General features: G+C 57.4%; 3 protein-coding genes across 6 annotated transcripts; all 3 read right to left on the bottom strand.

Annotated features, from left to right (window-relative positions):
- Window positions 1-1564: 1564 nt before the first annotated feature.
- On the bottom strand, window positions 1565-13089 carry LOC133145248 (thyrotropin-releasing hormone-degrading ectoenzyme-like). 3 transcript variants are annotated; one of them, XM_061268518.1, is made up of 22 exons: window positions 12919-12958; window positions 12598-12665; window positions 10008-10521; window positions 9356-9573; window positions 9002-9275; window positions 8364-8490; window positions 5854-6008; window positions 5642-5755; window positions 4806-4943; window positions 4648-4713; window positions 4483-4548; window positions 4205-4386; window positions 4052-4140; window positions 3831-3964; window positions 3698-3753; window positions 3468-3615; window positions 3299-3402; window positions 3120-3227; window positions 2654-2821; window positions 2386-2526; window positions 2239-2320; window positions 1566-2159 (listed from the first exon to the last, which is right to left on the bottom strand). In XM_061268518.1, exons 3-22 carry the CDS (start codon window positions 10488-10490, stop codon window positions 1977-1979), a joined length of 3036 nt encoding a protein of 1011 aa, XP_061124502.1. In that variant the 5' UTR covers window positions 10491-10521; window positions 12598-12665; window positions 12919-12958; the 3' UTR covers window positions 1566-1976. The 3 variants fall into 3 exon arrangements, with proteins under 3 accessions (XP_061124500.1, XP_061124502.1, XP_061124501.1); XM_061268516.1 differs by having other exon boundaries at window positions 1565-2159; window positions 12598-13089; XM_061268517.1 differs by lacking the exons at window positions 12598-12665; window positions 12919-12958 and adding an exon at window positions 10965-11221.
- Window positions 13090-13247: 158 nt separating this feature from the next.
- LOC133145251 (tetraspanin-8-like) lies at window positions 13248-17053 on the bottom strand. The gene is made up of 9 exons (XM_061268533.1): window positions 16891-17053; window positions 15301-15357; window positions 14700-14819; window positions 14566-14640; window positions 14399-14494; window positions 14171-14305; window positions 14072-14104; window positions 13677-13760; window positions 13248-13589 (listed from the first exon to the last, which is right to left on the bottom strand). The coding sequence occupies exons 1-9, from the start codon at window positions 17020-17022 to the stop codon at window positions 13497-13499; spliced, it is 825 nt and encodes a 274-aa protein (XP_061124517.1). The 5' UTR covers window positions 17023-17053; the 3' UTR covers window positions 13248-13496.
- Window positions 17054-17259: 206 nt separating this feature from the next.
- On the bottom strand, window positions 17260-20218 carry LOC133145253 (tetraspanin-8-like). Of its 2 annotated transcripts, none has more exons than XM_061268535.1 (9): window positions 20084-20218; window positions 19385-19615; window positions 18474-18645; window positions 18260-18379; window positions 18109-18183; window positions 17955-18050; window positions 17761-17871; window positions 17590-17673; window positions 17260-17515 (listed from the first exon to the last, which is right to left on the bottom strand). In XM_061268535.1, exons 3-9 carry the CDS (start codon window positions 18594-18596, stop codon window positions 17441-17443), a joined length of 684 nt encoding a protein of 227 aa, XP_061124519.1. In that variant the 5' UTR covers window positions 18597-18645; window positions 19385-19615; window positions 20084-20218; the 3' UTR covers window positions 17260-17440. The 2 variants fall into 2 exon arrangements, with proteins under 2 accessions (XP_061124519.1, XP_061124520.1); XM_061268536.1 differs by having other exon boundaries at window positions 18474-18536.
- Window positions 20219-20271: the final 53 nt, after the last annotated feature.

Here is a 20271-nt window from a genome sequence, read left to right as displayed (position 1 = left end):
AACCTGTTGCCTTGACAACCGGCCACCACACTTATCAGGAGAGGGCACTTTTTGTCTCTTCCCGGAGCGGAAGAAGGCATTTGGGAACGCTAACCGCGTGCCCTCGGCCATCCCAACCTCCCTCCCTCCCTCCCTCCCTCCCTCCCTCCCTCCTTACTTGCTATATTGATGCCTCCTTCACAGCTTATACTTGCTTGGCGCTTCCGTTCGTCCTCCTCCATCTGCTGGTGTTTGGGCGACCGAGCGGTCACGGAGGAGCACGGCCAGCCGGGCGAGAGGCTGTCAGGGAGAAGGCGGTGGAACAAGCACAGGATTAGCTGACACCCTAAACCGCCCGAGCCGGGCCGGGCCGGGCCGGCCCGAGCCGAGCCACCTTCCAAACACGTACGGAGCACTTACCGAGCGGGCCGAGAGCTGTTGGCCTCCTGCCGTGCGCGCCCACGCGCACCCCGACACCCGCCCGACCTCTGGCGGTCAATTGTCACTGTTAGCCTCCTAGCAAGTTGCATGGCGGCATTTTCCCTGTGGAACCTCTCAAGCCACAGTGGCACACCTGTGCTCGCTCACTCGCTCGCTCGTTAAGTGACACAACAGCAACATGGCAACGTTTGCATTTATTGGCCAATCAGAATGCAGAAAAGCACAGCCCAGGAAGTCACCTATTACTTGCTTCCAAAAAACAAAAAGAGAATCGACTACGTCCTGTTTGCTCCACTTCACAGTCTTCAACGAGAATTTACATTTTCACACTTTCTATGGATATTTCTTTCTTCACCACATTTTTGGCCTGCAAAGCCCTGACGGAATTCTGAAGGATCAGCAAAGTCGTGACGACCACTGGAAATACATTTGCCCACACACGCGCGTGCAAACAAAAACTGTTCTGTTCCGGTGGATGTTTTCGTGGAGTTGGTCAGAACCTTCCTTTCCTTTCCTTTCCTTTCCTTTCCTTTCCTTTCCTTTCCTTTCCTTTCCTTTCCTTTCCTTTCCTTTCCTTTCCTTTCCTTTCCTTTCCTCTCCTCTCCTCTCCTCTCCTCTCCTCTCCTCTCCTCTCCTCTCCTCTCCTCTCCTCTCCTCTCCTCTCCTCTCCTCTCCTCTCCTCTCCTCTCCTCTCCTCTCCTCTCCTCTCCTCTCCTCTCCTCTCCTCTCCTCTCCTCTCCTCTCCTCTCCTCTCCTCTCCTCTCCTCTCCTCTCCTCTCCTCTCCTCTCCTCTCCTCTCTCTTCTCTTCTCTTCTCTTCTCTTCTCTTCTCTTCTCTTCTCTTCTCTTCTCTTCTCTTCTCTTCTCTTCTCTTCTCTTCTCTTCTCTTCTCTTCTCTTCTCTTCTCTTCTCTTCTCTTCTCTTCTCTTCTCTTCTCTTCTCTTCTCTTCTCTTCTCTTCTCTTCTCTTCTCTTCTCCTCTCCTCTCCTCTCCTCTCCTCTCCTCTCCTCTCTTCTCTTCTCTTCTCTTCTCTTCTCTTCTCTTCTCTTCTCTTCTCTTCTCTTCTCCTCTCCTCTCCTCTCCTCTCCTCTCCTCTCCTCTCCTCTCTTCTCTTCTCTTCTCTTCTCTTCTCTTCTCTTCTCTTCTCTTCTCTTCTCTTCTCTTCTCTTCTCCTCTCCTCTCCTCTCCTCTCCTCTCCTCTCCTCTCCTCTCCTCTCCTCTCCTCTCCTCTCCTCTCTTCCTTGGGACGTCAACGCAAAGCCTGTGTTCCATTGGTTGGGAAAGATTAGGTAGGTGGGACTTGGATGGGGCGAGGGTTCCGGGATCTTTTTTTTTTTCCCCACAAAGTCAAGAAAACGAGTTCTCACAAAAAGGCATGCTGCGGCCGGCCGGCCCATCTGCTCGGAGCCCAACCGATGACAAAACCTGCTATCTGACATTAGCCTCACTCACGTGACTGTCAGCCACTCGCCGCTAACGGCTGCCCACTTGCTTTTGTTCTCTCCGGGTGCGGCCGGTAAGTGAGAGCGAATCAATCGCACGAGTCCTTCCGAGTGGTTAAGCTGCAAGCGAGCCGTCGCCCGGCGGAGAGCGGCGGACGGGGGCGGGACCTTTGCGCAGCCACTGGTACAAGTGTCGCCGGTGGAGGCGGTGCCAGCGCACGTTGCCCTTCACGATCTCCAGCGCCCGGGGCATGGCGGGGCCCGCCCCCTCTCCACTGGATCGGATGAACTCCTTCAACTGCGGACAAAGAGGCGGAAGGGAGCTTGCCGTTAAGGAGCGACGAGGAGTGCGGCGCGGCGCAAACGTGCGCCGCTACCTCGTCCAGCTCCTTCTCTGTGTTGAGGAACTCGGTGACGCCGGTAATCAGCTTGGAGTTCATGAAGAGCGCCTCACCGTACCTGAGAAGCCGGACACGCCAGTCACGCCAGTGGTCGCGCGCGGCCCCGGCTCGGTGGTGGCTCACCTGGCATCCAGGACGTCCCACTTGTCGCGGAAGAAGCGCCAGGCCAAGTTGCGGCCTCGAGGGTTGCGGCCCACGTGGATGATGACGTCGATGGCGTCCTGCTCGGCCACCAGCTCCGACGTCAGCGACAGGTTGAGCAACCTGACAAACAGCGGGTGGGCTCAGACGTGCGCGGCGTGCCGCCGGCTTCCGCTTTTGCCGCCCGAAACTCGAAACTCGCCGCTCGGACACTGGGAAAAACGGATGTCACCCGAGCGCCCGCCCGCACCTGTTGAGCAGGAAGGCGTTATCGGAGCAGGTGAGCGCCTCCAGCAGGATCTTTTTCTCGGAGACGGCGTTTGACGAGTGGAACTTCATCCAGATGAACTCCCAGACGTCTTCATCCATCAGACTCACGCCCGTGCAGTAGACCACGTCGCGGATGTTGGGCGGGATCCTGCACGCACGCACGCACGCACGCATGCACGCACTCACTTTCCTACTTGTGCTTCACTTGATGTGGCAGCTGACTTAAGTCACATCATGCTTAAGTGACAATGTAGGTCAACTGCACGCACGCACTTGTCGCCTTATTGGTCATTCAGGCCAGTGATGGAGCGCGTGCGAGTCTTTTATCCACTCTGATGAGTAACTTTCACTGGCACGCACGCACGTTCCAGCCAGCCAGCCAGCGCGGCCGTTAGGAAGTCGATGTCTGCGGCCATTTTCTCGAGGGCCGCCCCTCACAAACGTACCTGTTCTTGTTGCTGGAGATCCAGTCCGAGATGTACGCCACGGCCTGTCGGTGGCACTGCTTGTTTCCGAAGCTACACGCTAACATGATTAGCTCCCGCTGCAGCTCCCTGCACACACCAGCATTGTGTGTGCGTGGCAATGTATTGAGTGAGCGAGAGAGCGTGTGTGTGTGTGTTACTCAGTCTGGTAAGCTGCTTGCAGGACGCCGCCTTCGGCATTAACAGCGTTGCCGGGCCAGCCCATCTGACGGTAGCGCGTTGCCACTTGCTTCAGCACATAGTCCTGCAAGCACATACAAGAGATGAGTCGCCACGGCGGGCTGGCAAACACGCCCACGTGCGCCTTACGCTGAAGAGGTTGTAATCGTCAGTGCGGTCGAGCAGCTTGTCCAGCTGGTAGAGCACCCGGCTGGCGGCGTGCCAGGGCAGGAAGGCCGCCTCCTCGGGCAGGTAGGCCATCAGCTGTAGCGGCACGCCCTGCGGCAGGTAACCCGCCCTGCGCCGCCACACATGCACCTTTCTGTGCTTATCGTGCTGCGTGGGCAGGCATGTTTGCGCGCCAGCGGCTCCATCCTCACCTGGCCAGGTTGAAGGCGTCGTCGATGAGCCCGGCGCGGTTGGCCACAGAGATGACCTGCACGGCACGCGACGGACGTGGTCACGCGCTCACTCTGTCTGGAAAAGCCCTCGCCCCGGCCGGCTGGTCATTACCTGCGGGTCGGCGTGCAGCTGCTCAATCAGCAGCTTCCAGTTTTGGAGGTCATAGTTGACGCGGAAGTAGCCCGTCTGGTTGATGTTGCCCAGCAACCAGGTCTTGTCGTCCATCTCGCTCATCTCGTGACTTTCTGGGGCGTCGCCCGAGAGCCAAAGGACGGAAGGGGGACAATCAGACGGACGGGCCCACGGATGGATCGGCCGGCGCGCTCGAGCACCTGTCTTATTGCGGATCCAGATGAGCGTCTCCGAAGACACCCGGGAGCCGTTTCCCACGGCGACTGTCAACGGCACCTGCCACTGGAAACTATGAACCCAAACAAAGAAGCGTTCAGCTGTCAATCAAGTAGGAGACAGCGCTGTGCTCTCACCTGCTGTTGCCCCGCCCGCCGTCCTGCCCGTAGAGGAAGTGCTCCTGGCTGACGCTGATGTAACGCGTGGCCAGCTGCCCCGCCGGGTTCTTGCTGACGGTGACCACGGGGTAGCCCATTTGGAGAGTCCACCTGTCCATCACGGCGCCGACGTCGATGTCCCGCCCTTCGGAGCGCATGGCCTGAACGCGACACCAAATCACTCAGGGGGGCCACGTTGCCAATGCGACCGGCGGTCCTCCCTCATCCGCCGCAATACCAAAAGGGGGGTGGCAAACCTCAGACAGTTTCTTCCAGAGGTCGTCGCGCGCCGCGTTGCCGTACATGTGACTCAGCAGATAATCCTGGACGCAAACATGTCCAAGTCAAAGTCTTCCAAAGCGCCCAGGTCATGTGGCGTGGCGTGGCGCGGCCATTGCGTCAGCACTTGCTGCCTTACTCACGTTCAGTCCTTTCCGGAAGAGTCGCTGTCCCATCACGTTGGCCAGCATCCGGATCAGCGCCGCCCCCTACGGGACGCGCAAATCAAGGCGACGGTCGAGCGAGCCGAGCAATAAATAACGAGGGCAGGCCGTCGGCCGGTCGGTCGGTCTCTTTGTACCTTTTTGTACGCGATCCAGTCGAAGACGCGGTCGATGTCGGCGGCGTCGCGCACCTCCTGCGAGATGGGGTGAGAGGAGCTCAGGCCGTCCAGCAGCATTACCTCGTGGAGGACGTCCGTCAGGAAGCGTTGCTTCTCCTGCCGGCGCAAAGGAAAGAAAGCTCATCCTCACGTGTGCGCACACGGATCTGAAGCCAGCGCCGTTGGTCTCGGGCCCCATCCCGGCCGGAGCGCGTGGCGTGGCCCCGGCTAATTAGCGCTTACAGTCCCGCTTTCCTACTAATGAATGTCACGCTTCATCAGCCACGGTGCGTCTTTTTTTTTCTTCCCCTCGCCATTTGACTTTTTCACCGCTAATTAACTTAATGAACAGCAACTTTTTTTCCATCGAGCACGTCGAGCGGGATCGTCGGCCTAATTCGAAGATGTCGCGGATTGACTTTGAATGAACCTGGTCTGACTCGGCTCCTTTTTTAGCCAGATGACGTCAAATGAAATTGCGTGCTAGCTGCAAGTACCTGTTGTCAATCCCAGATTTCATTTCGTTCGGTTCCTGGCCATCAGCTAACACCCGGACGCAGCCCGTCGGCACATATTACGCAATTAGCCGTCGTTGGGCGGACGGCGCCGCGCTGGGTGGCAAAGAAGGCGAATTAGCCCGGACGGCAGATGGCCTTGGCCGATGACTATCTCCTGGAGCGGCGGCCTTCCTCTTTGACCTTGGCAAGCGCCGGCCGAGCGACATTTACCGTCCGTGCAAAATCCCGACGCAGACGTTTGTGCAACGCTGGCAAACGGAAGGACGCGGGCCCGATGCTGTCAGTAGCCGGACTCACCATGTTCCACTTGGGGAAGAGGAAGTCGGTGCCCACGTACTCAAAGTAGTGGGCGAAGCCTTCCTTCAGCCACACGTCCTCCCACCACAGCGGCGTCACCAGGTCGCCGAACCACTGGCGGGTGGGCCACAACGGAACGGTCATCCGACTGGGTGGGCCGTCCCGTGAGAGTGGGGGGAAATTGCAAGCAAGCGCCTTTGCGGCCATCTCACCTGGTGGCAGATCTCGTGGACGACCACCATGGTCAGCTCCATCTGGTAGGACGCCGACGAGACTTGGGCGTCCAGGAGGATCTTCTGCTCCACAAAGACGCTCAGGCCCCAGTTCTCCATGGCGGCGTACGGGTGCTTGGGCACCGCCAGCAAGTCTACGTGCGTGCGTGCGTGCGTTCGGCAAAGAGCAAAAAAAAAAAGCGCTTGGGCAAATACAAACGAGCTCGGTTGCCACGGAAACAGTCAGAGGTCCAAAAATCGCGAGACGGCTCTCGGGTCGGCATTTTTGTCGGCTCGGCCGCGTTTGCCAGAGGCTGCTGTGCAAATGAGCTTTGGGGCTGGATATGCAAATGAGACATTAAAGAAACGACATGTTGAAATTGAAGTGAGAGCGATGGTTTGGTTTTACCGCAGTGGCGCTCGCTGGCTCGCCCGCCCGCTCGCCAGCGCACAAAGCTGATCCACTTTGAGAGCGCGCAGCTGGACGCGCACGCTGACATGGACCACTAAATAAAGAAACAGACATCCACATCCACATCACGCACAACCACCCGCCCACCCACCCACAGGTGGTGAGGCAGAAAAGGGCCTCCATTGTGATTTTTGCAGGCAACTTCTTTTGCCATTTTGCGCAGCGGCCGATTCAAGTTGACGTGTGCGCAATTAGCCGATCAGGGCGTGAACGTGTGCGGCTGGTGCGAGCCCGGAGCCACCTCATTACGTTAATGCGCTGTTTGGCCGGCCGCAGGCGCGCAAGCGGGACGCCAATTAGTCCTCATCTCATCAGCTTGAGGCTGAGGCGGAGTCCCGCGGCTGCCGGCGTGCGTGCGTGCGTGCGTGCGCTGGGCTTTGGCGCAGACGTCTCTTTCCCCGCGTCACATGCTGTGCGGTGGCGGCGGCAGAAAAGCTGCCTTTTTAAGGTGCATGACGCATCTTTCCAATTGCTTCTTGTTTCCGTACGTGCAAGAAACGGGCGAGCAGAGACATGCGCACGCATCGCAGAGGCATCAACACGGCGCGACGGCCCGTCACTGATCGCATTGTAAAAGTTGAGAAGCTTTTCTCTGGGTTGACGTGGGAAGGGAAAGTCGCTTTCCGGCTCGCCGTCCGGCAAAGCCGACCCGAAATGCGCGCCGGCGAACTCGACGTCACACAGCAAATGCTTTTGACGCGTCCTAATTTCAGTGGCGCGCGTGTTCGCTCGCTCGCTCGCTCTCATTTATGGCTGCGCAGCCCAATGTACGGACGGACGGGCGTGACCGTGCTTCAGCCGCTTGCAAGCGTGGCTTACGGTTGCCAAGGTAACCGCTGCATCCACATATGTCACCGGGGTCACCTTGGCGACCCGGGCGCTCACCGACAAGCTACAACAACTCGCAGGTGTTATAACCGTCTCCGCCGAGTACGGTTGCCATGGAAACAGCAGTTCCCAAGCTCGTCCGTACGGCAGCCGCAGAAAGGGTTACGGCCACCTCCGGTCGTTGTTGCGGTTGCCGCGGTAACTTGCGGCGGGCATCCGGTGCGCTCGTAACACGTGGCATCTCTCGCTTCCGACGACGATGGTGACATCATCTAGCAAGCCCCTCTCAGAGGAGGAGAGATGGGGGGCAACTTTCACCAGGGTCACAATATTAGGAACAGCAGAGCAGCAGGGCGCTTGTGTAACTTCTCACAAAGTCAAGTGGACTTGTTGTGACTTGAGAGCAGCACGCAGACAGCTGACTGGCCCCGAGCTCTCCCCGTGCGCGCTTCGCTCAAGTCCATCTGTTGTGTTGCGTCGGCCCGAGGCGCCGCACAAGGCCCGCGGACAAAGACAGAAAAGCGCACATGGTGTAGAAGCGCACGTGTGCGTGCGTGCGCACGTGTGAGCCCGGAGGCTTGGCCATGCGGGCAGGCGGGCGGGCGGGCGGCCCGCTTCCCAGATGGAGGCACGACTAACTCCACGCAACTCAGCAGTCCAATCGGGCGCGAGGGCGGATCACCTGAGCCTCCGCGTTCCCGCTCGGGCGCAAAGGAACTCCTCGTCGCTTCTCAATTGGCTTCGAAAATCAAGTGGGCAGTCAAGTAACCACGTGACTTGCAAGCGACTTACTTTGGAACCCGACAGATGTGTCAAATTGACAGCCGTCACCGGCGAGGCGGCGTCCGGGCTCGCTATTGGACGAGCTTGGTCGGCCGCAACGGAGCTATCCAGCCATAAAAGTGGACAATTCCCCCCCCCCCCCCCAAATACGTTCGCCACAGCATGTTGCCAAGCTACCCCCCCACTAACTCTTGAAGTGCTGAGTGCTTTGACATAAGCATGATCAAAAGGGGGCCGTTCATTTTGAGAACTCAGGGGAGCGGCGCAGGCCGAGCGACAGCAGATGGCGCCCGGCGGCTCGGGGACCTCGCGCCTGCACGAGTCCAGAAAAGGAGGAGGGAACATCGCCACGCGTCGTCAACGCGGCCGCCGCGGGCGCAAACATCTGCCTGCCGGATGAGGACGAAGGCCACCCGAGTGTGCTTACCGAGTTTGGGCAGCGCGTAGGCCACCTTGAAGAAGTCCTGGTAGAAGGCCAGAAGACGCTTGGTGATGTGAAGCGCGTAGTCGCCCGCACCGCTGGCTATGGCGTCCGGTCGGGCCAACAAACGGATCTGGTTGGGAGGGAGAGAAAAGCACAACGTCATCATCTGCACGCTCGCCATCCAGCATTTTGTGAGCGCGTTGGGAAAAGGAAAAAAAAAAAGCAAAGCAAAGCAAAGCAGAGGCAGCACAAAAGCGTCCGTCCCATTGGCGCACGCCCGACGGGCCGCAGCTGGCGCCGCGGGGCGTACGCTAACGCGACGCAGCTGCGCGTAGGAATGCCAGGAAGTGACCCGTGTCCACTTCCTGGAGGAGGAATTGGATGACATCATCTCTCCGGGTGACGCCAAGCACACCTTTCACTCTCAGACCAAATGAGACATAAGCAGCCAACTATTTCTTCGATGGGATCCCCGTTCGGATCCCAGAAACGGGACGGCTCAAATAAGACTGTCGTTTGAACTTGTCTTTTCACCAATCGCCAGCAGATGGCAGACCGTCGGTCACCGTCACTCTGCGCAAACGCCCCCCCCACCCCCCCATCCCCCCGCGGCATTAAAGCGGGCCGGCGGCGCGACTCACCGTCACTCCGCCTTCCGTGCTGGTCTCCCTGGACGCAAAGTCGCACACGGCCCAAGCCAGGTAGTAGGTGGACATGGGCGGCGTGCGCGCAAAGCGCCGCGTGATCCAGCCGTCCTCCCCGGCGGCGTCCTCCAGCGCCGGCATGTTGCTCAGCGACGTGTAGCGAGCGTGGTGACGCAGGCTGAGCGAGAAGGTGGCCTTGAAGGCCGGCTCGTCAAAGCACGGGAAGGCCTTGCGGGCGTGCGTCGGGCTGAACTGGGTCACCGCCAGGTACCTGAGCGCAAGCAGACTTTCATCCGGAAACGGAAGACTCGCCCGGCGGCGGGCGCTCGAGCGTTTGCGGCCGGCCCGTACCGTCTCTGGCCGCCGAGGCCGTAGGAGCTCCTGAAGAATCCCAGCAGCTCGTCCTCGATGGCGGCCTCGAAGGTGACGTCGAGGCGGTACGTCCTGGAAGCTCTCAGCTCTCGGTGCAGGACCAGCACCAGCATCTGATTGGCCGGGAAGGCAAAGTGGCGCTGGACGCGGATGGCTCCGCCCCCCGGCCGCTTGGCCGTCACCGCCACGCTCGACACCTGCGGCCGCCGCAGCAAAGCTTGGGAGCTGAACCTTGACAAGCGATGAGAAACTTTTGCGGCCAAAAGAGTCGCGACCTTCCTTCCGCGGGTGGCCAAACCTGGGCCAGCTTCTCTGGGCCGGCGTTCAAACCTACTCTCCTTATTCTGCGAGCATAAGCCTCTCTCGAGTCTCGGGTCAGGACTCGAGCTACTGTCCCATTCTCTGAAGACCCTCCTGACGGGCGAGGCCAAGGGCGCCTCGCCGCCGACACGCCAACCTCCACATCAACCCAACGAAGCCCAACAAATGCGGAATGAGCAGCACCAAAAGAAAGTGGCCTTGCAGGAGGACGCGGGCGCTGTGGTCTGATTGGACCACGGAAGCGCGTCAAGCGCAGAGGTCAGCGAGAGTGAGACGGCAGGCGGGCAGAAGCGGGATGCGGCGCGCGTACCTCCAGTCTGTCGGCGTGGAGCACAATGAACCTGGTGGCTTTCAGGCACTCCATGTCGATGCCCACGTCACCCGAGAAGGTGAAGTTGTCCATGTGGACGGCCACGTTGAGGTCGTAGTGGCGCGGCCTGACGGCGTCGGGCAGCCGGCTCCTCCTCCACGGCTCCTCCTCCTCGGCCGCCGACACCCGCTCCCCCCTGCCGCCGCTCGGCCTGTCGGTGCCCGGCGGCCCCCCGGCCTCCTCCTCCTCGTCTCCTCCCCCGCCGCACTCCTGGAAGCGAACGGCCAGCGCCACGGCGACGGCGGCCACGGCCACCAGCGTCACCACGGACAGCGCAAAGGCGGCGACGAGCCGCTTGTGGACGCTGGCCGGACGCTCGCCGCCGACCACGCGGGGACGCCCTCCCGTCACCGCCGCCGCCCACTGCTCGGACATCCTGCGCCCGCTGGGCGTGACGCCCGACGTCAGGTCACGCGGGCCCATGAGGGGGAACTTTGCTGCCACGGGCCGAGGTCTGAGAAGGAGGAGGAAGAAGAAGAAGAAGTCACTCCTGGAAGCCAGCGTTGAATGCAAAGCAGTCTCCAAATAAGACGGCTCCCATATGCAAATGAGCCACATGCAGCTCACTTTGGCTCACTTGTCACGCGCCGAGTAGAAGCGCTACATTTGGCTACGAGCGCAATGGTACTTGACACAAGCAGAGGCGGTGAGCACGCCTTCCTTTCTTTTTTCAAATGTTTTTTGTCCAGCAGTCAGGCGCATCCGCGCTTCGCTAATTGGTGATCGGAAGCCGATCGGCCGATCGCCTCCGTCCGGTCGCCGAGTCCTTCTTGGTTTTTGGGGGTTTCTCCCCAAATTGCTCCCTTTCTTTTTTTTCCTTCCTTATGAGGTTTAAGAACCGAGTCGAGCCGAGTCGAGCCGAGTCGAGCCGAGCCGAGCCGAGCCGACGAGACTCACGTCACTCAGCAAGTCCGCTCAGCCGGAAGGCACAAAGCATCTCGAGGACGGCACGGCGGCGGACGGCTCCGCGGCGGACATCAAATGCAGGCTGAGAAGGTTCCGCTCCTCCGCTGAGGCGACCGGCCGGCCGGCCGCTTTATGTTGCCGCTGAACAAAGTCAAAGCATGCCGTGTGCTGTGTAACGTGCCACGGCGTCTGAAAATGTTGCCGTCAACTTGTCAGCTTGCCGCCGCCGCTGCTGCTGCTGCTGCTGCTGCTGCTGCGCTCACATCCTCATGCGGGAGGATGAAGAGGAGGAGGAGGAGGAAGAGGAGGAGGAGGAGGAGGAGGGGGGGGGCCGGGGGAGGCAGCTGGGCCTCACGCACGCTCGCACGCACGCTCGCTCGCTCCCTCGCAGGCCGCCTGCTCAGCTTGAAGCATATTTTGAAGGTGAAGCTTTCCACGTTAGCCAACAGAGACGGAGACCGTGTGACGGCGTGCACGCGTCATGGGGATGCAGCTCAGCTGCTGCCCACGGGACGGGGCCGGTCACACAAGTCACATGACCTCTGCCTGCGGTCACCCGTTTGAGCAAAGTGCCGCTTGGGTGACTATGGACAAGCGGTGAAAGGAAAAAGTTCAACTCGGGCATGCACTTTCTGGTGCGCCAACTCAACGGACGGACGAGCGCGGTGGAAACTTTGCTGGCCTCCTCGGGCCAATCGACATGAACTGAGCCGTGAGCAGAACAGCAAAGTGAACTTCCGTAAAGCAGCAATTGACAAAGCGGCGAGGTGAGGCGAGGCCAGGCCCGCAGTGAGCACGTGAGGAGCAACTGGCTCCAAGTGACAATCCAGCAAGTGATGGCTCTGCAGATTGCCTGTGCCACACCGACAAGCGCCCCCTCGGTGGCCACAAAGCATCTGGAGCTGCGTTCCAAACACACTTGGCTCACCATCAACACACACACACACACGCACCTGCTGCCGTTACTACGACAACTAGCGTGATGGCCAAACACAAGTGGATGGATGCTTGGGTCACCATGGCAATGACAACAATGCCTCTCTCTCTCTCTCTCTCTCTCTCTCTCTCAAAGTGCATTTGTCTTGGATCTTTTGGTGCTTCTCTTTACACGTCAGCAAAAGTGATGGATGCGGCAAATAACATGCAACCTCTGCAGGTACAGGCGCACCGTCACACGCACGCACACTCAGAGGTGTGCACACAAAGCAATTCAAGTTCTCAGAGCATTTGTTTTGCTTTCCCTGGCGGAGGTTTCAAGCCACGAAAGCCCAACGGCGGCAGGAAAAGCAATCAAAGCCGGAAATGAGTTAGCGGAGCACACGTAAACCTTCCAACGCAGGGGTAGCGCGCCGTCGCTAACTCGCTTTGCGTTGCTTGTGCGTGAGACTGTTGGTCACAGAGGGCCTGTGTTTCAGTGCCAGTGCATTTCTCTGGGTGTTCAGGCCTCATTTGAGATGGACAATAAAAAATTGTCAGTAAGCAAACAACTTGATGGATAGCTGCTATTATCGTATGGTACAGACAACAACCTTGCCCTGTGTGTGTGGGAGGGGGCGGGGCCACACGTGCCAAGTGTATCCAAGTGTGTCAGACCTGTGTGTGTGTGTGTGCGCGTTGCACTGACTTGAAGCTCCTGGAGGCCCCGCAGCAGGTGTTCTGGCTCAGTGGTCCCAAGATCAGCCATGTTGGTGTCTGCAAAAGGAGGAAAAAGGCCCAAACAGATATGCACATTGACAGGCAAAGCAAAGGGAAAGAAAGAAGCAAAGATTGACGACAAACAGCTGATCGATCGGAGGCAGCGGCCCGTGGCCCGAACCCACTCGAGCATTTGCTCTCATTTCATTTCGCGTGCGGCGAAAAAACCTTCCCGAGAATTGTCCCTCCCTGCCTCCCTGCCTTTGTCCCTCCAGCCCAAGGAGAAGGGCGTGCTTTTGCTCTCACCAACCTGTCCGGCCGACTCGGTGGTGGGTGCAGGCCAAAAGGACAGGAAGTGAGCGGCGAGCGCTGCTGCCACCTGCTGGCTGACAAGTGGCGGCGCGCGGGCACCAGCCGCATTCCATCTGTTCACGCGGAACGGTGACGTCACCACGCCTCCTCCCTCGAATCAGAGTCAGAGTCAGAGTCAACCCGACCACCGACTTGTTCTTCCCAATTCTTAATCAAATGAAGGGAAAGACACCATTCCCACCACACCACCGTTTGGTTGCTCGTCACGGCACGGCACGGCACGGGCGGGCGGGCGGTTGGGCGCCAGTCGAAATACTGCAAGCGAGACACTTTGGGGTACACTTTAATGTTCACTTGTAAAAATGGCCCAAAACACAGTTGGATGGCTTTGCGCTGAATATGATAGGAGTGGCTGCAGCGAGAGAGAGTGAGAGAGAGAGAGAGAGAGAGAGAGAGAGAGAGAGAGAGAGAGAGAGAGAGAGAGAGAGAGAGAGAAAACGTCTCGGCAGGCAGGCGACTGAAAACTTTTCTTATACACTTTGTGGTAAAAGGTGACCCCCTCCGTCTGTCCGTCCGTCAGTAAGTCTTCATGGCGACGGACGAGGCTCCGGCCTGCTCGTGGCGCTTGATCTGGTGGTTCATCAGGAGGGCGATCAGCAGGCCCAGGAGCTAAACGGCGTGGGTGGACAGCGTGAGGGTTAGAAGGCCACCTGGCTGGGCCCTGGCAGCCTGGCGCAGGCGAGCCAATCAACTCACCGCCGTGACGGCAAAGGTGAACAGGAAGCCGATGATGATGTTGAAGATGAAGTCGCTGTAGATGACGATGACCTCGCTGCAGGTCTGCGTGCGAGGAAGGCCAGCTGTTAATAAGGCCTCGCTCGCAGGCGTCTAACAAACGGCGGCCCGGTGGGGGAGGAGTTGCCCGGCTCGGGGCTCAAAATGGCCCACTTGAGCGGGCCTTCTTTGCTTCCCTCTCTCATTGGGTAGTTCAAAGTGGTGTCGAGGCTTTGCGCAAAACGCCCAACGGACGGACGGACGGACGGACGGACGGGTTTGTTATGGGGCTCAGGTCCTCGTAACCCGCATGCATGTGGCAGTTCAGCCTTTGCTAAGGGCCTGTCATGTGTGTGTGTGTGTGTGTGTGTTCTTACTTGGTGGTAGATCTGGTTGGGGCCGGTGGTTCCCTGGGGACAAAACAGCGTCAACTCAGCGATGCGCTGGTGAGCGCGCTTGCAGCGGCGGCTGGCTACCTGAGGTCTGGCTCGGCATCCGGCATGGCCAAAGATGCCGTAACCTCCGAAGCCGTCCAGTCCAGCTCTGCACTCGCACGTCCTGGGAATGACTTCCCCCCAGTCGCTGGCGCTCACCACGCCGCAGCAGTGACCCTGAGTGTCACGCACACGCACACGCACACGCACACACACGCTTTGGCGTTTTGCCAAGACTTCTCTTTGACTTCTCTTTTTCGGTTGTCTCACGTGCTCCTGCAGCTGCTCAAGCATGTCGCGAAATCCTTGCTCCGCCATGAAGGGCTTGACCACCCCGGCCGAGCTATCGCGGAAGATCTGCCGCACCTTTGACGACGCAAGGTTGACGCTCAGCGCTATGTGTGATATTGTTTAGGAAGGTGTGAGGATGAGGCAACCTTGTTCCTGAGGACGACCCCCACGATGCCGAAGATCAGCATGATGATCATCCCCGCCACCATGAAGCCGGCAAACTGTTGACAGAAGGAAGGCGTTAGCGGCGTCCCGCCGCTCCTGACGGGCGGCCACGTACTATCTTGAGGGCCAGCGCCTTCTCCGAGATGCCCGCGTAGATCCCCAAGCAGGAAATGGCCAGGACGCCGACGGCAAACACCCACAGCCAGCCCAGGCTCGGTCCGCCCAACGCCGACAGCTGCCGCCACATTTGAAGAAATCAAATTAGGGCCAGACGCATTGATATTCTTACCGCATTTAACGTGGATGATCCAAGGCAAAAAAAACATCTTTTCTTTTTCCAGGCTGCACTTACAGAGAGAGAGAGACAGAGAGAGAGAGACAGAGAGAGAGCGAGAGAGACAGACAGAGAGAGAGAGAGAAAAGCAAAAGAAAGACGTAGTTGAAGAAATGCACATGGGCACACATGTTTGCCATCAACACAGGAGCAGCGCAAGCAAGCAAACAGGATGTTTTTCTTCTCCCTCCCGATGACGCCATTTCCCGACACGGCCTTCACGAGCATTCCAGGAAATCTGACACCTTACCGCACCAAATGAAGGTGCCTAAGCGCTCGCTAGCTCGCTAGCTCGCTCGCTGGCTGGCTGGCTGGCTCAGTAGCCGTAGCGCGGGCACGGCCGTCGGAAGCCCCGTCGCCGCTCGGGAAGCCACTCCCTCACCTGCGCATTGTAGATGCTGGTCTTCACCGCCGCAAAGATCAGCAGACATCCGACGATCTAACAAAGAAGAAAGAGCAGAGGCGCACAGTGGCGTGTTACTGACGCACGCGTGCACCTACGGCCTTCAGTCGGGGGTCGTGACCCGTCAAAGCGCATTCGGTCGGACGTGGCTCCCGTCGCCGGCGAAGTCCGGCCCGCAGGCTTGCCTTAGGAAGGGCCGCAAATGGAAACTACTTTAAAAGCCGGAGCGTACCTTTAAAGGAAAATGTGCTTTTTGGCAGCTTGCAAAGCTATTTTCTTAAAGCCTAAATTAATCACATCAAGTTCATCTTCAGTAGCAGTTGATGAAGCGCAAAGTGAGGAAGTGTGCGGACAGATTGTACCAAGATAAGATGTTTTCTCCAAAGTGTTGCGTACACAGGGTGCAAGCGTCGGTCGGGCAGGTGAGATCAAGACACGTACAAACCGTCAAAGTGAGACTCACACTTGTCGTTGCGGTCGGGCGTGCGCGAAACATACCCAACCGCCGAAACATCGGCACTTCCCCATAAGCACCCAGTGAGGAGGAGACAATCATCAACCAATCATCTCACATTGTTTTGCATGTTTGAATATTCATATTGTGTTTCTTTAGAACTGGGTTGTTTCCTTGATGGTCACAAGAACACACGAGCTTTAGTGCGAGGGACCCGGAACCCAGGCCTGGATTAGTTTGCTTTGTCGGGAATAAACAATTGGTCAATTCGGTCTGATTGATCGACTGCTCTTCTCTTTGACAGAAGCAACTCGCAAAATTAAGTTAGGTGCGCCCGCCAGTGTGTGGATTAGAACATAGCCATTCGTGTGTTAAGTGTCGATCATAATTTGGAGTCAGATCAAAATAGCTAAAATCCGAAAGCTAACGAGTACAATCGGCCCCCTCGGGGACTCCGCCCCACCCGTGGCAACCAACAATGCGCCTTCCAAGAGGAAGGAGGAGGAGGAGGAGGAGGAAGAGAACGTAGAAAAAAGTAGGAGTAGAAGAGAGCAGGTGTAGGTGGTGGCGGCAGCGGGAAGGAGGGGGAAGCAGAAGTTAGAAACAGAACAAGGAGGAGGAGGAGGAAGTTTGAAAAAAAAGCATGCATTGGGCGGGCTTTCCATTTCACCCTTTCGGAGTAAACGAAACCAAAGAGGAGGCCAGCTTTTTTTTCTGTCCTCGAGTGGAAACATACTCAAGTTGGCCAAGTTCATTGTTGCGCAATCAGCGACATTGTTTGTGAAAGCTGCTTCGCATTTGCTGCCTTTTGCCAATTTGAAAAGCAGTCAAAGCGGGAATCAAACAAAGTTGCATTCTTGTGGAAAACAAACAAAATCTCCTCGCCGTCCACGGAGCGGAGCAGAGATGAGCGCTTCTGGCTCAAGGGAAAAACGACGGCCACTGTCATATGGGGGAAAACAAGGAAAGAACAACTTTGGAGACTTGTCAAGTCCACACACCTGGTTGAGGTTTTGGTGACAAGATCAAGCAAAAAGCATCAATGTACTTTTGTTGTTGTCTTCAAAAAAAAAGTTTGGTCTTGTTTTGCCGGTCCGAGAACAAGTTGTACTTACAGCAAAGACGACATTGAAGAAGACAAAAAGGCATTTCAGGCAGCCGTTGACTTTCCCCATCTTGTCTTGTCGGTGCTTGCTTCGTGCATTGATTTGATGAGGTGCAGCTTGTCGCAATGGAAAAAGCTGCATCCGCACCAGCTACCCCGCCCGCCCGCCCGCCCAGAGACAGACCACCCCCACGCGCTACAAACACGCACGCACTCGTGCCCAACTCGTTTGTGGATGTCAGCTGGAGTCAAGAGAGAGGCTGACGGCCAGAGGGGGCGCTGTCGCTCAATCGCAAGCGCTCCACCGTTGACCTTGACCTCAACCCAAGTCATTCTGATCAAACGTTCAAAAAGAACTCAAATGGCAGTTGCGGCAAACTGACGTTCATGGTGGGACCAATTTATCAAACAGAAATTCACGAGACAGCAAAAAGAAGACCGGCCGCCGAAAGGGGAAAACAATACAAAATAAGGCTGGTTTTTCCTCCGTTGACGCCACGTGGTCGGTCCGTGGGCAGCAAATCATCTCCAACCAAGAGTAGCTGGCGCACCTTGAGAGTTCAGGCGGCGGTGGTGGCGCCGCCCTGCTTGGTGATCTGGCAGTAGAGGATCATGGAGAAAACCATGCCGGCGATCTGCAGACACACAAAAACCCGATTGGCGGCCGGCCCGCTCGCAAACACCTTCAAATGTGCATTTGCGCTCTGACCAGCAGGATGGCGATGGCGAAGGCGATGCCGATGACCACCTCCATGTTTTTCTCCATCAGGCGGATGATCTGCGTGGAGCACGGCTGCGGGGAGAGACGGACGGGTCACACGGCGCCCGCCCACACACAACAGCAGCCACTCCAAATGATGACGTCGAGGTCCCAACCGACCGTGTTGTAGAGGCCGCCGGGGCCGCAAAGCGGGTCGGGGCCCACGCATCGGCACGAGTCGGGGGGGACGGCCCAGTCGGACGCTCCGTTCACCAGGCCGCAACACTTGAGCTGCGCGCGGCGGCGGCGGCAAACGTGGCCGTTAGCGTAGGGCCGGCGTACGAGCGAGCGGCGCCGAGGAAGTCGGCCGTCACCTCCTCCTGCAGCTTCTCCAGGTCCTTCCTGACGCTCTCGGGCTGATCGGACAGCGGCGTCAGCTTCTGCAGGCGCTCCCTCACCCACTCCTTCACCTGAAGGCACGCATCTTAGCCCATTTTGACGCCGAAGCGGAGGAGCGGGCACGCGTACCTTATTCTCGCCCACGGCGCCCAGAATTCCTGCCGCCAGCAGGAGGATGAAGATGAGGAGCAGGCTGGCAAAGAACTGCACCGCAAGCACAACATGACAATGAGTGTGACACAAGCGTGTGTGTTGATTTTTGCCGGGCGGCGCTCCTGACCAGAATGAGCAAGCATCTGTTCTCCTTGATGGCGCCGCAGCATCCCAGGAAGCCCAAGAGCATGATGATGACGCCCACGGCAATGAGGAGGTCGATGCCCGGTAGGTACTCGTTGGTGATCTGCGGCCAAAAGCAAAGCAAGATGGAGGCGGCGGCGGACAGAGGGAGGGAGGGAGGGAGGGAGGGAGGGAGGGAGCGGCCGACTCGTTCTTACACTGTTGCCGTCCTTGCTGACTTTCAGGTAGATGGACACGCCCAGGATGATGCAGCCGCTCAGCTGCGGACATAGCAGTTCATCAAAAAGCCAGCCAACTAACGACCAGGGTGTCGCCTCCATCAATCATTCAACAGCCGCTCTCATCAATGTTTCAGTGTTTGCTCGCTGACTAACCGCCAGGCCGTAAAACACAGAGGGGAGTGAGTCAACCGCGGCCGATGTCGCCAAGGCGGGGTCATGCGGCCGGCGCATTGCATCCACTGGAATTCAAAACGCGTGCGTGCGTGCATGCGTGCGGGCGTGCAGGCGCGAGGACACGCACAAGTGTTAGTCAGGGAGAGGCAGCCGACAAACCCGTTTTGGACACAAAGGCTCTTGGAGTGACTCAAGCCGCTCTACGACACATTTGAAATGCACGAGCAGACGCAAAAAGTGGAGCGGAAAATGCGCAAAGTAGGAAATAACGTTGACGCAACGTTGTCAAAATAAGAAAAGGAGGCTGCTGGAGGCCAAAAAGTCCCTACGCTCCGATCAAATAGCCCATATGTAAAAAAAACAACATCATCATCATAAAAAAGTCATTTGAAACAACGTAGCCTAGCACAATTTCAAGATGAACAGAGCAAAATAAAGTGTGGACATCATTCAAGTAGACTACAACACAACACAGTCGGTCAGGCCGTCTCTCCGTCCGTCCGTTCACAACAAACAAGAGCTCCTCTCTTATTTGAAAGAATCAATTATTAATCCGGCTTCACAACGGCCAGCCGTCATAGAGAGGTTCAACTTTTGCTAGGTGCTCTGACATGGAGCCAAAGACAGACGACAGGCACCCTTGGATGGGTCCGGACGAGTCAACAGTCAAAAAGCAGACTAGGGCACTCCAATCAAACATCCCAAAGGCTCACCCAGAAGAGAAGGTTGAAGAAGAAGAGGAGATACTTGATGACTTTGCTGACCGCCATGACGTCGATGGCGCTCGTCGTTGCTCGTCCAGGTGCAGCTTCTCGACACCTTTGCTCATTCGTCGAGCCTGTTCTACCTGTTCGCCCCCACCCCACCCGTCACGTGTCAGTCATTGACAGCCAAAGCAGGAAAGGCTTTGGGAGGGGCCATCTTCTGCCAGCAGATGGCGCCACCTGCACACAAAAACCAGCACGCATTCCGGTTAGAGTAGGAATTTGCATGCCATATTCGTGTTGATGACAAGCCCTATCATGAATGTTGAAAAATACGTTTTGAAATGCTTGATGTACATTGGGAATGAAAGGAAAATTGAAGTAGGTCATTGGCGTTTTGAGCTTTTCTCGAATCGTTTTGCATTTAAAAAGTGAAATACTATTCCTATATAAAATGACATTAACATTGATCAATCCATTTCTTAAAAAGGTTCAAACTAATGACAAATGCGTTATAATATTTGCCTCCATGACAATTGGCCCAAAGTAGTCAAATAGACCATTTTACTTCCAAATAAAGCGAAAACGATGGAAGACATTTGGGGGGTATTTTAGTCAAAACGTTTCATTCAACGCCATTTTGGTATCAATCTGACTCTGAACGGACTGAAAGCTTGTTGGCTTTTGTCCTTGCCTATCAGCACTCACACAATGCTGATGGCGAAGATGACGAAGACGGGCTGGATGGAGGCTGAAGATGAAGACAGAGCAGAGGGGGAGGCTGCGCGTGCGTCGCACGATCGCTCGCTCCTGGGCGGGGCTTGGCGTGCGTCCCTCCGTCCGTCGGTAGCAGCATCTCCTCGCGCCTCGGGTCCTCGCTACTCGCTCACGACGAA

The sequence above is a fragment of the Syngnathus typhle genome, linkage group LG21 (genome assembly GCF_033458585.1).
Source record: "Syngnathus typhle isolate RoL2023-S1 ecotype Sweden linkage group LG21, RoL_Styp_1.0, whole genome shotgun sequence".
NCBI lineage: Eukaryota > Metazoa > Chordata > Actinopteri > Syngnathiformes > Syngnathidae > Syngnathus > Syngnathus typhle.
This window is presented reverse-complemented; position numbering and strand designations above follow the sequence as displayed.

Coding starts and splice junctions, on each gene's coding strand:
- LOC133145251 (XM_061268533.1), bottom strand. CDS start 17,022: ATGCAGCTTTTTCCATTGCGACAAGCTGCACCTCATCAAATCAATGCA. Junction 15,358..16,890: donor TCTTCAATGTCGTCTTTGCT/GTAAGTACAACT, acceptor CTTCTTTGTTAG/ATCGTCGGATGTCTGCTGAT. Junction 13,761..14,071: donor CCAACCAGATCTACCACCAA/GTAAGAACACAC, acceptor CCTCGCACGCAG/ACCTGCAGCGAGGTCATCGT.
- LOC133145248 (XM_061268516.1), bottom strand. CDS start 12,704: ATGTGCATATCTGTTTGGGCCTTTTTCCTCCTTTTGCAGACACCAACA. Junction 10,522..12,597: donor GGGGCCTCCAGGAGCTTCAA/GTCAGTGCAACG, acceptor CCTCCTTCTCAG/ACCTCGGCCCGTGGCAGCAA. Junction 2,160..2,238: donor CAGAGAAGGAGCTGGACGAG/GTAGCGGCGCAC, acceptor CTTTGTCCGCAG/TTGAAGGAGTTCATCCGATC.
- LOC133145253 (XM_061268535.1), bottom strand. CDS start 18,596: ATGGAGGCGACACCCTGGTCGTTAGTTGGCTGGCTTTTTGATGAACTG. Junction 17,872..17,954: donor TGGAGAAGCTGCAGGAGGAG/GTGACGGCCGAC, acceptor CGCCGCGCGCAG/CTCAAGTGTTGCGGCCTGGT. Junction 17,516..17,589: donor TCGCCATCGCCATCCTGCTG/GTCAGAGCGCAA, acceptor GTGTGTCTGCAG/ATCGCCGGCATGGTTTTCTC.